This window comes from Babylonia areolata, chromosome 1 (genome assembly GCF_041734735.1).
Source record: "Babylonia areolata isolate BAREFJ2019XMU chromosome 1, ASM4173473v1, whole genome shotgun sequence".
Classification (NCBI taxonomy): Eukaryota; Metazoa; Mollusca; class Gastropoda; order Neogastropoda; family Buccinidae; genus Babylonia; species Babylonia areolata.
Genome location: NC_134876.1, coordinates 8,352,541 through 8,369,416, shown reverse-complemented (window position 1 = coordinate 8,369,416; position 16,876 = coordinate 8,352,541). Strand labels below are relative to the sequence as shown.

The 16,876-nt window shown below is 40.2% G+C and overlaps 1 protein-coding gene and 1 non-coding gene across 5 annotated transcripts in view; one reads left to right on the top strand and one right to left on the bottom strand.

Moving 5' to 3' along the window:
- Positions 1-4,277: 4,277 nt before the first annotated feature.
- Positions 4,278-4,387, bottom strand: Trnai-uau (transfer RNA isoleucine (anticodon UAU)). Its single transcript has 2 exons — positions 4,350-4,387; positions 4,278-4,313 (listed from the first exon to the last, which is right to left on the bottom strand). It is a non-coding gene; the product is annotated as a tRNA-Ile (tRNA).
- Positions 4,388-4,569: 182 nt separating this feature from the next.
- LOC143276311 (uncharacterized) overlaps positions 4,570-16,876 on the top strand; it is a 33,436-nt gene continuing 21,129 nt past the window's right edge. For 2 of the 4 annotated variants that reach the window (XM_076581052.1, XM_076580970.1), the window contains exons 1-6: positions 4,570-4,660; positions 6,435-6,491; positions 7,835-7,958; positions 8,506-10,418; positions 11,003-11,138; positions 13,466-13,509. In XM_076581052.1, the coding sequence (XP_076437167.1) occupies positions 6,462-6,491; positions 7,835-7,958; positions 8,506-10,418; positions 11,003-11,138; positions 13,466-13,509 (2,247 nt within the window). In that variant the 5' untranslated portion in view covers positions 4,570-4,660; positions 6,435-6,461. Of the gene's footprint in view, positions 4,661-6,434; positions 6,492-7,834; positions 7,959-8,505; positions 10,419-11,002; positions 11,178-13,465; positions 13,510-16,876 lie in introns of all 4 variants that reach the window. The other 2 variants (XM_076580896.1, XM_076580842.1) reach the window with 1 other exon arrangement.

Genomic DNA, 16,876 nt, shown 5'->3' with positions numbered 1-16,876 from the left:
GACACCCGCTCAGGCTCCCCGTAACAAAGAGAGTATTGTCGTCAGCAGTGGGCTTTGACTTTGTAGGTGATGCCCTGCGTGTACTCAGAGCTGACAGGCACTGCTAACACCACCGCCGTAAATTACTCAGTAGGCCTATCTGTGTAGGGTCTCGTCTGATGTCAGGGCTTGTGATGACCAGACATCGATCTGTAGCTCCCTCAAAAACAAACAAAAGATAGATAGCTGAATAGTTAAAATCAAAATCAAATTAAATTAAGTTAAGTTAAATTAAATCAAAAATAATAAAGAAGAGAATTTCTTCCTTGGCGTGAGCCGTCAGTGGGATTTCGTACTTTTGGAACACTTAGCTTGGGGATCAAACGAAAATCAACATCTGCATTTTAGACATACGAAAGATTATATATCATGGTGGAACTGCTCCTGTACCTGCGGTGTCATTTTCATCTGATACTGTGATCTTCAGTGAGAAGAATGTCTTTCGTACCTTGGGCACAAGCTGCTGTGTCTTCATTGACGCACTTTGCCGGTCGACACGATCGCGCACTGCTCGCCGTGCTGTACCGAGACAGAGACTTGTCACGAATTTTGCTGTACCTAGTAAACCTCTTACTGTCCAACTCCTACGCACCAGAACCCAATCCTGGCCCACCTGTCAGGAACCACAGCAACCCACCCGATTCTCAGTCCTCTTCCCAAAATCAGTCCCACTCCCATTTCTTCGTGGGTATGTGGAACATGCGACCGGAGTGGGGAGACAGAGGAGTGGAGTGTGAGCAATGTGGACAATGGTTCCACGGGAAATGCCAGAGTATCAACACAGAGTACTACCACTACCTGGGGGAGAATGCAGAGTTTCCATGGTTCTGTGCCATCTGCGGCAGTCCCAACAGTCAAACAATCTTTGACCTCCATGGTGTGGACTGGTCACTGTCCACTCTCCCAGACCCAGACCTGTCGCTGAACGCATCCTGTGCCACCCCAACTGAATCCCAGTTCCAGCCATCACACACCTCTACTCCAACACGCTCCAGTCAACAAAAAAAGACAAATGGGGGAAAAGACCCTTGCACATTCTGAATGTGAACTTTCAGTCAGTAACCTGAAAGACAGCAGAATTCCCCAACCTGATTGAAAGCCTGAAGCTGGACATAATTACTGGTTCCGAGACCTGGCTGGACTCCACTATAACAGATGCGGAATTCTTACCAGTTCTCTTCAAGGCCTACAGAAAGGACAGAAACACAAATGGCGGAGGAGTTCTCATAGCAGTCCGGAAGAGCCTGGACAGCTACGTTGTTCCGAACTGGAAGTGAAGGGCTGCGAACTGCCCTGGGTGAGGGTGAAGCTGAGAGGAAGGAGAACGCTGTACCTGGGGGTATACTACAGACCCGACGTCAGTGATGAACCAAGCCTGCAGAAGTTCGAGGTATCAATACAGAGGGCAACCAGATGAAAAATGCATACTTTCTTGTCGGTGGAGACTTAATTTTCCCAGGCTGGGACTGGACGGTGATGGCTCTCAAGCCGAGGGCTCGCTACCCTGACTTCCACCAGAGATTAGTGGACATCATCAACGACAACGGCCTGGAACAGATGGTGCTGGAGCCAACAAGGTTAGAAAACACCCTGGACCTCTTCCTGACGAACTGCCCACAACTGATCCCACGGGTTGAAGTGGTTCCTGGCCTGTCATACCATAGTATTCCCTAGTGCGAGTTTAACGCCAATACGGTAAAGAAGAAGCAGACACCAAGGGAGATCTCTCTGTACTCCAAGGCAGACTGGAATGGCCTGAAGAAAGCAGCAGTGGACCTTATAGCTCCAGAATGCAAGAGGCATGGCTACAAAAGAAGACCTGTGGGGGATGTTCAAGACGACCATGACCGACAGACGCAATTAGGGATCATGTTCCACACAAGAAAGCAAGAGCCAAACACAACCAACCATGGGTCAACGCAGAGATCAGGAAACTAATCCACAGGAGAGACAGAATCTATAAGAGAATGAAGAAGACAGGATCAGCGGAACTAAGGGCTGAAGTAAAGACCCTACGCTGGACTGTACAGCGTCAGCTCTGTCAAGCCTACTGGAGGTATTTGAATGGCATCTTCATGGAGGAGGACACACCCGGCCAGGCTAATAAGAACAAGCGCATTTGGAGTTATATTAAACATCAGAATTCGGCTAATGTAGGTGTTGCTCCCCTCAGGAAGAACTGACACTCGACATCCGTCCCAAAAGAACAGGCGGAAGTCCTCAACCAACAATTTCAGTCTGTACTTTGGCAGCGGCGACCAGTACACTGCGGAAGAGTTCCAACAGAAGACTGGAATGCCCAGTCAGGATCTCCCAGTTATGGACAACATAACAGTAACTAAAAGTGGAGTGCTAGCCCTGTTGAAGAACCTCAACCCTCACAAGGCCTGCGGTCCAGACGGAATACGCCCTAGGGTGCTGAAGGGGCTCACTGCCGAACTGACACCTGGCTTTACACTGTTCCAGTCATCTCTTTCCACAAGCATAGTTCCAGAAGACTGGCGAACAGCATATGTCACTCCAATTTTCAAAAAAGTGGAACAGTACGACTCCTCTAACTACCGGCCAGTCTCCCTTACCAGTGTGGTATGTAAGCTACTAGAGCACATCATCACCAGTGGCATGATGAAACACCTTGAGGCCCACAGCATCTTGAACGACTACCAACACGGCTTCCTGAGTGGAAGATCCTGCGAGACACAGCTCCTGGAATTCACAGATGAACTGCTAACCAACATGGAGGGAAGCAAGCAGACCGAAGTCCTCATAATGGACTTCTCAAAGGCGTTTGACCGGGTCAACCACTCCTTGTTACTCCACAAGCTTCAGCAGTACGGCATCCAGGGAACTACCAAAGCATGTATCTCCAACTTCCTCAGCAACTGGCGCCAAGCAGTGGTAGTGGATGGAGCCACGTCTTCCTGCATCAGTGTGAGGTCTGGAGTCCCTCATGGGTCTGTGCTAGGACCATGCTTGTTCCTAGTATACATTAATGACCTTCCGGAGAAACTGACCTCACTGGCATGGCTCTTTGCGGATGATACCTCAGCCACGGTATACAGGATGATCTCCAGCGGCAATGATCAGGACCAGCTACAACATAACCTCCAGCGCTTAGCAGACTGGGAGTAGAGCTGGGACATGGAGTTTCATCCTGCGAAGTGCCAAACTCTCCGCGTCACAAGGAGTAGGAACCCCCAAGGAGTAGGAACCCCCTCCATCACTCATACGACCTGCGTGGCCACACCCTGAACACCATCTCATCAGTCAAATACCTGGGCATTACGATCCAGAGAGAATTGAAGTGGAACGACCACATCAACAATATCTGCTGCAAAGCTAACGGGGCCAAACCATGGGCGGGGCTTCCTCAGACGGAACCTGAAGATCAGATCCATCAACATCAAAGAAAGTGTATATAAAGCCTTTGTAAGCCCTTGCTCAGTGGAGTATGGCTCATCCGTCTGGGACCTCTCCACTAAAAAAGAACACTTACAGACTGGAAGCCGTACAGTGTCGAGCAGCTCGCTTCGTCCTAGGCAGGTACCGGAACACCTCAAGTGTCAACGAAATGCTAGAGTCGTTGAATTGGCCCTCTCTGGAGAAGCGACGTAAGACCTCCAGGCTCTCGATGCTGTACAAAATTTACAAGTTAAGCCCACTGTCCGAACCTCAAAAGGAAACAGCCCACTGCCGCCTCGCTAACGCTGAGGACACAGCCAACAGTTTTCCATCATCATCACCAGAACACAGTACAGAGGCTCTTCATTTTTACCTAGAACCATCATAGACTGGAACTGCAAGCCCCAAGTAGCTGTGGAGGCCCAAACGCTTGACACATTTGTGTCAAGGGTCTCCAAGCAGTAAATAACACTTCCAGTGCCCCCCCCCCACCCCCTCCCCACGCCACCTCCCCCCACCTCTCCCACCCCGATCCCCTATCCCGTTACCTCCTGTCCGTCCTCACCCCCCCCCCCCCCCCAATTCCCCTGAACAGCAGTGGAATGATGCCACCTTTACCTCTACCTCTTTTTCACATCATCAAGGAACACCAGCTACAAAATAGTGTGTGTGTGTCAGTGTAAGCATGCGTGCATCTGCGTATTATAACCTTGCGTTATTTTAACATTGAATTTCTTTAGTGTGGCGTTCCAACGATTCTTCACACGGTCAAGAAGATGGAAGAAGTACAAATCATTTCCAAAACATGATATTAAAAAGAAAAAAAAAAAAAAAGCTGCTCCAGGTGAGGATCGAACTCACAACCTCCGCATGCCTCTGACCGTCTCAAGAACGGTGGAGGTACTGTCTATAAGTACGGCGCGCTAACCGATTGTGCCACTGGAGCCGCTGTCCTAAGAGCATAATTCTAGTTTAATATAGAAAAATTGAAAGGTTGCTAATTTTTGGGTGTTTAAAATATTGTTAATAATGCAACTAATTTCTACTGAACACAATAGCACTAACTGAACTAGAACTATAGGAAAATAAATCACTGCTCCGGAAACGAGTCTGAAAATTTTTTTCGCGAGAAGGTAACGTCAACAAACATGGCTGCCACTTCCATCCAACTTGCTGTTTGAGGCTGCCCCACCTTTCCTTCACACTGTTTCAGCTTCAGGTTCTTTGAGTTTTTACCGTATTTTGTAATACCATTATGATAGATCTTATACACATTTTCCTTTGTATTTTGATGCAGGAATGTTGGAAAGTCAGTGTTTATAAATTGCGTAATTCTAATTAACCAGTTTACAATTAATTTTGTCTGAAAGTGCAACATACTGATCTAATAGAAGATCAGTGAACATACCATTTACCAGGAGAAACATTTGGGACTGTTAGTTTAATGATTACTGTTCACTTGCCCCTTTTGACTTTTATGCAGTAATTCTACTGTAGTATTTTTTTTATCCTGTTAATACAAACATTGAAATGTCATCCATGATCCATTCTTCAATCTTTCATCTTGTAGTCACTTCACAGACTGAACATACACACTTTAACAGTTAATTGTCACTTTTTATTGGAGTACTTAATGCACTTGCAAATGGATTTGACTACCATTTCATATGGATCTGACTTTGGCTTCTAACTGTGATGTTTGTTTGAAAACAGTGCTGTCCAGAAATATTGGTAGTAATTTGAAATCATCAATGGCCTTTAGACTTAAGGATTTTTCTTTTAAGGTAAGATCCAAATTCTGAAGCCATGTGAAGGCAACAAAACAGTGCTGACATTCGTAAGCATGCATCATTGCATGCCATTGCCAATGGAGAACTTTACTTCTTGTTGGACACATTACCAGCATAAATCAAATCAAATTAGGTCAGTAAGTGACTCTAACAACGAAGTAAAGATATATAGTACTACAGTGCCTACATTCACTGATCCAGAACTATGCCTATAATGAAAAGTACAAGTTTTCGTTGTGGACAGTTTAGAAAGAAAGAAATTGTCCTCCTTACCTTGCTACGCTTAAGTTTTTGCCTGTGTGCCTCACCAGGAGAGCATTTTGTCTGTGACATACTGTCAGTAATGTACGTCATCCCCTACATTTGATATCAATATTAACGATAGGACAGAACAGAAGAGTTGTCAACATAGTGAAGTAATGTCTGTTTATCTCATCTGTCTGTCTTTGGCAGTATTGAAAAATTAATCTATTGATGGAGAAAAACACAGGAAATACACTGAAATCAACCAGGTTTTTTTTCCTAGAAATTGACATGTGTGGACACATCTGAAAGTACTGGAGAAGTTTGTTCCTTTTGCGTGCAGCTGATGCGCATATTATATTTATACTTATAGGAACATGGATTTGATGGAAACCATTTTATTGAAACAAAATTTGACACCAAAGCACTGCTTAGGTGCAGGACTGAATGAGTGAACAATAGTTGCTTTGCTTTAGAATTTAGAATGCTGGGTTTTGGACTTTTTGTTGTCATTGCTACTGATTGACATATATATATATATATATATATATATATATATATATGCTCTGTGCAAATGCACATCATGCATTGGCAGTTCACTTTTTCAGCCTTTTTTTTCTTAAATTTCTTACAGATGTCTTCACACTTCAGAAATAACCATTCCACTTTTCATCAAAAGAATTAATGAGAAATGTGCCCATTGGCATCCAAGAACCCTTTGGCTTTTTGTTCTGGTAAAAGAAAAGAAAAGAAAAAAGAAGAAGAAGAAAATTATATAAATTATATAAATATATATATATATAATCTGCTCTTCTGGTTTGAATTGAACAGAATTTCATGAATTGAAATTTTGAAAGCTGAACAACCCCCCCCCCACACACACACACACACAAACTAGAAACAAAGCCAAACAAACAAAAAACAATCTGACTTTTTTTTTTGTTTTTTTTTTTGTTGCAGTGAAAGGACAAAAAAGAACAAGTAACAATGAGTTGGTTTTCTGATCTTGCAAATCAGGTAAGTGACAGAATTTAATGATAGTTATCTGTCAGTATTGTACTGTCATCATCAGCAGCAAGAACAGTGCAACAGTATTAATATCATAATTATTGTCAGTCAATGAACCTTGTAATGTGTTTTCTACTTCAGCTAGTGATAGATCCATAAGAAAGAAAAAAAAAAACGCTTCACATCAAACTCTTGTTCGAGAAGGATGAAGAAAGGCATAATTATTTTGTTCTCTATGATAATATCCATTTGACTGCATGATTTTCATTAAGGGTATAATTGACTTATTGAGGCATATGTCCTTTCTTGACAAATTAGCATGTAATTACAATCTTCTGAATCGCCCCTGTGTAAAAGGCTGGACTTGAAGAGATCATTTCTAGGAAGAGAGAGTGTAAGTTTATGAAAGTGTTCCTGTTTATCAGAAAGTTGTTTATAATACCTGGAGGAGCAGCTCCAGTTACTAATTTGTGCATGAACAGAGTTTTTACTATTACTGTCTAAGATGTAGTGGAAGATCGTCCAATGATTTATATTATAATCACCAGTGGTTGATGAGCAGGACTTTAAAGAACAAGTTTAACTTTTGAAGGTTCAAGAACATTTGCGTTGGCATTTGCGTCCTACGCTGTCGAGGCATAATCTACATTTGACTGGATATATGCATGAAAGAAGTTACAAGAGCAAAGATTATCTTAAGAAAATGTTTTATTTTATTTTTACTTTTTGATAGTTGAAATACTACTTGAAATGTTTTGGGTTTTGTTTTGTTTTAGGCAGCATGGTCAGACCAAGATAGGTTATTGTCAATGATAATTCCTAATATCTCAAAAAGAAATCAGTTCTTCAATTCTAATTCCAGAAAATGATATGAAATTTATGTGTCTGTTGAATTGTTTCAGTGGTTTTTTTTTGTCTGGTTGTTATGCACATACATTAAGCTAATATGCATTAAGGCACATATGATTAATTTCAGTCCATCTGGCTAATTGGTTGGTGCTTTCTTGTAATTTTGATGTCATTACATTTTTTTAAGTATCACATTTTTGGATGAATGATTGAAATAAACTGAGCTGTCATCTGCAAATAAGTCACAAACCATTGTTTGTGAATGCATTGGCAGATTATTAGTATGTAGTGAGGGTAACAGTGGACCAAAATTAGACCCTTGGGGTACTCCATATTTTATTGTCTTTAGATTTATAATATAAATGAGACTGAAGCTAGTATCTTGGAACTCCAGTTCCTTTGGCCGGTGCTCAGTGTAGTTTCAAATCTAACTATACTGCAGTGCCTCCGCTGCACTGGTATTACATTTTGTGTGTGTGTGTGTTTGTGTGTGTGTGTTTCAGGCATTGCAGACAGCCCAAAAGCAGATGAAACAAGCCCAAAAACAGATCGATAAAGTTTTAGACATTGATGAACAGGAGAAAGCAAAGGCAAAGAGCGCTATAAAGAGTGGAAAGTCTGCATCTGGTAGGTTCTTGATTCAGTAACATCTGATACATGTGGTGTTTTTTCCTTGTCAGTTTAGTACGTCACATTATCTAATCTACATGTCTGACTCTTATGTGTGTGTGTTTGTGTGTGGCCATATTTTATACCTCGGTAATAGATTTTGTTGTAATGTATATATGTGATGTCGTCATTGTCTGTCACTTTATTTGACACTGTTATGATTCAAAGAGATTTTTTATAAGATTTTATTACATGTGATGCATTTATGTACATACACATGTGTACCCACTATTTGTGGAAGATAGAGAATAAAAGAGGGTGTGACCAATGTGTGTTTGCTTGCATGTGTGTGTGTGGGAGTGTATGAGTGTGTGTGTGTGTGTGTGTTCGAGAGAGAGATTGAATTAAAGTTTTGTTGTAGTTGTTGAGCAACAGATAATACAATATTGTATTAATTCATTAGACTCTGACAGTATTGTTCTCTTTTTAGTTTTATCTTTATTTCCCATTACCTATCCCAGTAACTCAGACTTTTTATCTTTTTTTTCCTGTGCAATGTCCAAAGTGAGCACCCATGAAGATGAGGAAACCAAAGAGGATTCCAATTCCTGGAGTTCTTGGAGCTCCTGGATGACCCCCAAGTCCGCAGACAGTGGAGAAAAGGCAGAGACAGCAGGGACATCTCAGTCTGCTGCTACCGCCTCTTCCTGGAACTTCTCCTGGGGGTCCCAGCAAGAATCCAGCTCTACATCAGAATCTTCTCCTCTTTCTTCCTCTGCCAGAAGTCCTGCTTCCATGACAAAAAAGGCATCCTCTGCAGAGAAGAAGCTTGGCTTAACTAGAAGTGATCGTCAGAAAAAGAATATCTCAGAGAAGGCAAGTTCATTGATTTCAAAAACAGATCCCCAGAAAGAGGATGAATCAAAACCAGTGAAACAGTCTGAGAGATTAGGATTTGTTGAAGGTGAAAAAGAAGATCGACTTTGTGAGGAAAAGAAAGATGTGGAGCCAGTGCTTGAAGAGGATACAGTAGCTGGAAGAGTTGGCATTCTTGGTGATGGTAACTCTTCAGCCTCAGAACTAGCATCGTTGTCACAAGACTCTGTAACTGAGAAAGTAGAAAAAGAAGTGAGTGAAACAAGAACTTCTTTGGCTTTGTCAAGTGAGACAGTTGAGGACACAGGTGTCAGTGAACCTTTCACGTTGTCAAGTGACAAAAATGAGGATACAGTTGTCAATGAATCTTTGGCTTTGTCAAGTGACAAAAATGAGGATACAGATGTCAGTGAATCTTTGGCTTTGTCAAGTGACAAACATGTGGATACAGTTGTCAGTGAATGTGAGCCATCCATTGAATCTGGACAGTTTGAATCCAAAAGTGTCATGGGTGATGGTGATTCAGCTTATTCAGGCAAAGATGGAAAGGCAAATGACAAGGAAACTGAACAGGAGTCACCTGAACAATCTGAAGGTGTCAGTCTTGTGACAGAATCAGAGAGAGAACAGAGTGAAGTGGATTCCTCACAGAACCAAGAGTCTGCTGGAGATGGTGCAGGTGAGGCATGTGAACCAGGTGTCAGCAATACGTCGTCCTCATCACAAGAAACATTTGAAGCAATTCCCAAAGAGGATGGCAGGGAAGTGATTTCAGAAAACTATGAGTATGACATGACGACCAATGATCAAGGGTCTGAGACAGTGGGGAGACAAAGCCCGGATGCAGACAGTGCACTGAGCAGGGACAGCAGTTTTGCTCACATTTCTTTCAGTGACAATGCTCAGGTTGAGTCAGTCACCAGCATATGTTCAGAGCCCACATTGCTGACCTTATCCACAGAAGACAAAGATTCCAGCAGTTCGACAGAGGAAGGGTTGCCCAATGTCAGTCCTTTCAGCCCTCCAAGCCACAGCTCTCTGACTCTTGAAGAAGAAGACAGAGGAGAAGAAGACAAGGAGATTGAGTCCTCGAATCCCGAAACCTTCACCCCTCAAGTTGAACAGTCACCAGTGAGCAGTCCTCCGCTAGACTCCACAGCCACAGTGAGCAGTAATGACTCCTCAGAGACCAGTCGTTTGGACAGCAGTGCTGACACCTTGGTGGATCGTTGCCAGGAATCAGAAGGTGAAAAGGGGACTGAAGAGGGAGAGGGAGGGCAGCACTGGCTGGAAGACTCCAGTCTGGCTGGCCTGGAGGCTGCAGCCTCCCCTAGTGCTTCGTTTGTCGAGGGCATGATCGAGGATGCCATGGGCATGGAAGACCCATCCAAGCAGGAGGACTCAGGCAGCGACCACCACTCGGAAGAGAAATCGGAGAGCTCCAAAGTGGATTCCGAGTTTGAGAAGAGTGTTTACAGTGGCCATGAGTCCAGTGATGAGATAGAGACAACAACTTCCTCTGATATTGAGATTATCTCCACACCTACACCTAACGGGGAAAAGAACATTGTGGATTTGTCTCCCCTCAGGTTTTCACTGCCGGTGAGTCAGACATAGTGTTCAAATATTGTGCTATGATTTTTATGCTGTTTGAAATCATGAGAAAAATTCAGCTGGACTATATTTTTGTCTTATAGATTTATCCATCATGGCAGATATTTTCTGTACAGTTAGAACTTAAAATAGACCTGCAATATTAGACCATTTTGTCTGTTCTCCCAACAGCAGAATAGCAAGGTATTGTTAGTTTGATTTTTTAAAGGTTGCTGTTTTGAAGGTTGCCAAATCCTTCATGATGTGACTGTTTATTACTTTATTATAAAAACAAATTATCATCCTCAAGCTAGGCACTGTTTACTGTTCTGACAGTTACACAAATGGAGTGAAATTGTATCAACAATTTAAATTAGAATGTATACAGAACTTAAAGAAGTAACATTTGACACTATTGAACTACAGTAATTAAAAATAAAGACCCTAATAATGTAATATGACCCCCCAAATAATTTCAGTCTATGTAATACAATGCTGTAAGCAATGCGGTTTGCATCAGTAGAGCTCTGTGACAGGGTAACCTTCCCTTCCCACCCTCCCTCACCCCACACTCCCCCTCCTTGTGTGTGCAGAAACCGATCAGGAGTCACGGCCCCGGTCACCAGCGCACGGACAGCACCGACTCCAGCACCAACAGCAAGGGGGAAGGGGAGCAGCTGTCCCCAGAGCGGGACTCTGACCACGACCGCCATGACTGGCACCGAGAGGGTAAGGGCCCTGGGCAGCAGCAGGACTCTGCTGTACAGCGTGAGTAGTTCTTCTCTCTTGTGGTGGGGGAGGGGGGGGGGTGTTGGGAAAACCAGGTTTTCTATGGGTTTACTGTGGTTTTGTGGTGTGGTTTTGTTTTTGTTTTTGTTTTTTTTTGTTTGCTTTTTTTGACTCACTTGTGTAAACAAAGTGAGTCTATGTTTTAACCCGGTGTTCGGTTGTCTGTGTGTGTGTGTGTGTGTGTCCGTGGTAAACTTTAACATTGACATTTTCTCTGCAACTACTTTGTCAGTTGACACCAAATTTGGCATAAAAATAGGAAAAATCCAGTTCTTTCCAGTCATCTTGTTTAAAACAATATTGCGCTTCTGGGATTGGCACAAAAAAGAAAAGAAAAAAGAATGACGCCTAATTATATGCAAACTGCATTTACTGTTATATTTATATTTTTTGTATTCTCTAAACTTGGCACTTTGATCTGATATTCTGACCCAACAGCTAGAGCAGTCATTATTATCATTTTTTGTTCAAACAGGAACTTCTTTTGCTAAGCATGGAATTTTTATTTATTTTGCAAACGTTTTGGTGCAGATAGTAAAAAGGGGAAATTACTCTGTAATGCTAGTGGAGTTAATTTGCTTTAAACTGATCTTTCTCATCTTAAACATTACATTTTGAAACAAGAGAGGCAAGGCCTTCAAGACTCACTTGTGATGCACTTTTTAAAAAAAAATCCAAGCTTTTTATGTATTGAGTATAATTTCAAAATGTAATGTTTAAGATGAGAAAGATTAGTTTAAAGCAAACTAAGTTCCCCAGCAGAGTAATTTCCCTCGTTCTGCTATCTACACCAAAACGTTTGCAATAAATAAAACTTCCACGCTTAGCAAAAGAAGTTCCTGTTTGAACAAAAAATGATAATAATGACAGATCCTTTGTTGGGTCGAATATCAGATCAAAGTGCCAAGTTTAGAGAATACAAAAAAATATAAATATAACAGTAAATGCATTATACTCAATACATAAAAACTTGGATTTTTTTTAAAGTGTATCACAAGTGAGTCTTGAAGGCCTTGCCTTTCTTGTTGTTTTTGTTTTGTTTTTTTTCCTTTTTTTGACTCACTTGTGTAAACAAAGTGAGTCTATGTTTTAACCCAGTGTTCGGTTGTCTGTGTGTGTGTGTGTGTGTCCATGTGTCTGTGTGTCCGTGGTAAACTTTAACATTGACATTTTCTCTGCAAATACTTTGTCAGTTGACACCAAATTTGGCATAAAAATAGGAAAAATTCAGTTCTTTCCAGTCATCTTGTTTAAAACAATATTGCACCTCTGGGATGGGCACAAAAAAATGAAAAAAGAAGCCTAATTATATGCAAACTGCATTTACTGTTATATTTATATTTTTTGTATTCTCTAAACTTGGCACTTTGACCTCTTATTCTGACACAACAACAAGAGGAGTCATTATTATCATTTTTTGTTCAAACAGGAACTTCTTTTGCTAAGCATGGAATTTTTATTTATTTTGGAAACGTTTTGGTGCAGATAGTAGAGAAGGGAAATTACTCTGTAATTAATGCTAGGGGACTTAATTTATCACAAGTGAGTCTTGAAGGCCTTGCCTCTCTTGTTTTTTTTAAAACTTAAGTATGGTACTGGTAAGTAGTTTAACAGTTCTGGATAATTTATTGTGGTTTGGTGTTTTGTGAGTGCATCTATGAAGATGTTTGTCACAGGAAGCTGAATTTTGATTTTCTGGTTGTTAATTAGAATGCTTATTTATTTAATTTTTATTTATTTATTTATTTTTGTATGGTCAGGTGCCAGAGTTTGGAAACTTACCAGGAAATAGTTAACAATGCAATGTATGAATGAGATGGACTCATATTGATGACAATTTCCTGAATTGTATTTAGTGGTGAATCTTTGGAATAAAAATCTGATTGAAGGAGAAGAATCTAACTTAAGGAAAATGATAACTTACACAAGGACTGTAAAAACATGGTATGACCCTTGCCCTTATGTTTTGGTGAAATTTTCATTCATTTTCCATACACAGGACTTAAAAAAATATATATGGGCACATAAAACCTTTTGATTTAGAAAAAAAAACACAACTTTGTTACATGTCCTTCCCCCCCCCCCCTTTTTTTTTTTCAGTTGTAATACCAATAGTTAAATGTAGTGGTACTTGAAAAAAAAAAAGTTGTAGTTGTCCTAAGTGGAATCCAAAGATTCAGTTAGATTTTACACTGCAGCTATTGCCAGCTGTAAGTGTTTTTGTGTGGGATGTTGACTAAAGCAGCTGGTGATGATGTGGCTTTCAGAGGAGGATATGGACAACCCCCAGCATCCCCAGCGTCTGCTGAAGGTAAGTATGGAGGGTGCCGCCTCTGCCCCCCCCCCCCCCCCCCCCCAGCCCCAAACACCCCATCACACCACTGATTGGTTGCACCGCCATCTGTACTGTTCAGTAGAACTTTTCAGCACCCCACTCATATATGTTTTTCTAAATACTCACTAGTCCAGCTGGAGACAAAAGCTGCTGTGATATTGTTTAATTAACATAATAAGTTTGTCTTGTATATTGGATGTCACATTCCCTTCATTTGAATTTATGGCTTTGGGAGGGATTGAAAATGAGTTTAGAGAGTCTTTTTATTTTCATTTTTATATATATTTTTTTTAACCTTATGATTGAATTCATGACTATAAGGGGTGGGGTGGGGTTCCAAAATGGCAGATTGTGTGGGCTTTGTCAAGTTCTACTGAATATGTTATCTTGTTTGGAGGCTGCCTTCTTGTTCCATTTTTATTCAGACACCTTGTTTGGGAAAAATAAAATGTTTCCTTACAAAGTATCACTTAATGCTTTTAGATGGAATAGTAGGAAGTGTGGTCTGTGCTGAAGTGAAAAAAAAGAGAAAAAATTAACCTAGCTAAGTAGCTTTACCATCATATTTTTTTTTGGGGGGGGGGGGTTGTTTTAGATCATATATCAGTCTCCTGACTTGTACACCTCTTTTTGTGTGTGTATTGCAGAAAAACAACAATTGTCTTGTCAAAAATAAAAAAAGAAAATAAAAAAAAAGAAGAAAAGAGGAAATATATGGTAATTGGTATTGGAATATGGTTCTGCAATCACAAGTTCAAAAGTACTTCCCCTGTAGACACTAAAGAGTAAAACTGATGTTCAGAGAAGGTGGCCTCTGCAATAGAAATTACATTTTTTATTCATACTTGATCTGGCTTTTGGCTTTATGATTCATATATTTCATAACTAGAGTTGCTGTTTCATATTCTCATGGCTTTCATATATATCATTATATGTAATCATGACATTTTTTGCTGATTTTGAATAATTTCCTACATTTTTATCCAGCTGATGCATTTTGGAAAGAAGACAGTATTGAGCTGTTTTACTTCAAACTGATACTAAATAAAGTCACGACTTCGAGTTTTTATTCTCTATTGTTGCTGTTCATTTGTATTTCATTTGTTGGGACAGTCACATGATGATGTAGTGTTGGCCTGTTACTAGCTGATGACGTCGCTGAAATGAAAGCTACATGACACAGTATTGTGTGATTATCTGCATTTGCTATGCTTATGAAAGAGAGAGGATATACCACTGTGTATGTGTGTGTTCATTCATTCTATTGTTTATCATCCATCCATAGCTGTGATGTGTGTGTGTGTTGTGTGTGTGTGTGTGTGTGTGTGAGAGAGAGAGAGAGAGAGCATGCATGCATGCATGTGTGCATGAAAATGCAAAAAAGAGTATTTCATTCCTATCTTAAGTTAAATCCTGCACACTCAAGGCTTGTTACAAATGTAAGGACTGATTACTTGCTACATTATAGTATTTAAAGGAACAGTTCCAAGGTGATTTTTCATGAGAACTGTGAATGGAAATCTGATTTAGTTGCTTTCTTTTACATCTCATATCAGCACTTTATGCACATGCGTTGTGATGCTTACAATTTATAAACTTGCAAGAAGTTAAAGCCTCAGACATGAATATAAATGTATGTTTATAATTATATAATACAAATAGATTTTATCAAGTACAATGTCTGAATGTGTTTTGAGAACAAAAACCAGATAGAAACAGTAAGAAACAGTTTAGAAAGAGTAAGAAACAAACTGTTTTCTGTACATTTTTGTATTATATATATTTGTTTGAAATTCAGTTTTGTGGAGTTCATTCCACAAGTTGTCTGCTTAGGTATTACTTTATTCTCTCCTCCCCCTCCCCACACCCCACCTCTCATAAGTTACATCAGTTTAATGTCTTGCATCACTGGGAGACAGGATTTCTTCTGTGGGCTTATGGCATTGTCCTGGATCCCTCACCCCCCCCAAGCCCCCAACCCCCCCCTTGACCCCATCCCCCGTCCCTTCCATCCCATGCCACTGTCATTTGTTAGATGTGGTGTTATGCTTATGGACTTTTCATCTGGGCACAGTTGTGTTTTCTTGAGCATATCTTATTCTAAAAAAAAAAATGCATTTGAAAAAATGCTTACATAGACTAGCCTTCTCATGTTATTGCCTTCTGTGGATTGGTGTTGCTGTTATGATATTGATAACCCTTCTAAAGTGCAAAAAAAGATCCATAATGTACACATCTTTCATGCTTTTATTCACACTCATTGTAACATTGATGCGTGATCGTTTACTGAGTTAGTCTGTACTGTATTTCTTTCTTTAAACAAAATGACAGGAACATAATGATCCATGGTGATAGTTGATGTTCTTTAAATGGAGAATATCATCTTTCTGGTTTTAATATGTATAGATAGTTTTGTATTTGTGACTTGAGGTTACTTTTAAAGGTCAGATTTATGAGATTGTGCCCTGGCAGGTATGTAAGTATATATTAGGTTTGTTTACATGTCATTTTCATTCAGACAAAAGATTTATGAGAGAAACAAAACAAATAAACCGTTTTTCAGTGTCAACATGAAACAACATCAGAGAGCCCTTAAGTAAAGAGAAAATTCCAAATTCATGTTTTGTCAGAAATGTATAGACATTTCTTTGTACAGTTTTTGAGAAGCCACTGACCTTGTAGACAGGGTCTTCCTTTGATCCCGACTTTGAATAGGATCGGTTGAGAAATCTAATCCCAGCACAGCTGCAGGTATTATGGGTTTGTATCTGCCTGTTACATCTTATGAAACTGCATCTATTTCTTATCCCTAGTTTTGAGTTTAATGTTAATAACTGGGGAAAGGTATCAGATACGTGTCGAAGGATTTTAAAATAAAAAGAATTTTGGTTTTTTGTTTGTTTTTTTTCGTTGTTTTGCTACAGCAGGCATCTGGTTGTGATGGCCAGGTTTGTTGATTTTTCTGAATAGGTAAAACGTTTTGCATTCTTTTCCATTAAAAAAAAAAAACAAACAAAAAAACCCCAAACAACCAAAAAAAAAAAAAAAAAACCCCAAAAAAACCCCAACAACTGTGAACTTCTTATACTATCTACCTGTCACCCAATATACAGTAATTATTAAGAGGATTCTTTTTAAAATATATTCTTTGACCATGAGCCTATGTGGCAATAAGAAAATAATACATTATTCAAACACATGCAAGCTGGTAAGAAAATGTCTGAAATTGCTTACAATGTTCATGATGCAGATTTTCCTGGATCATAATATTCAAGCCTGTGTCTTCTGTCTTTTGTATCACTGATTTTCTTTGTGTTGTTTTGTGAGTACTGGGTTGTTGTTT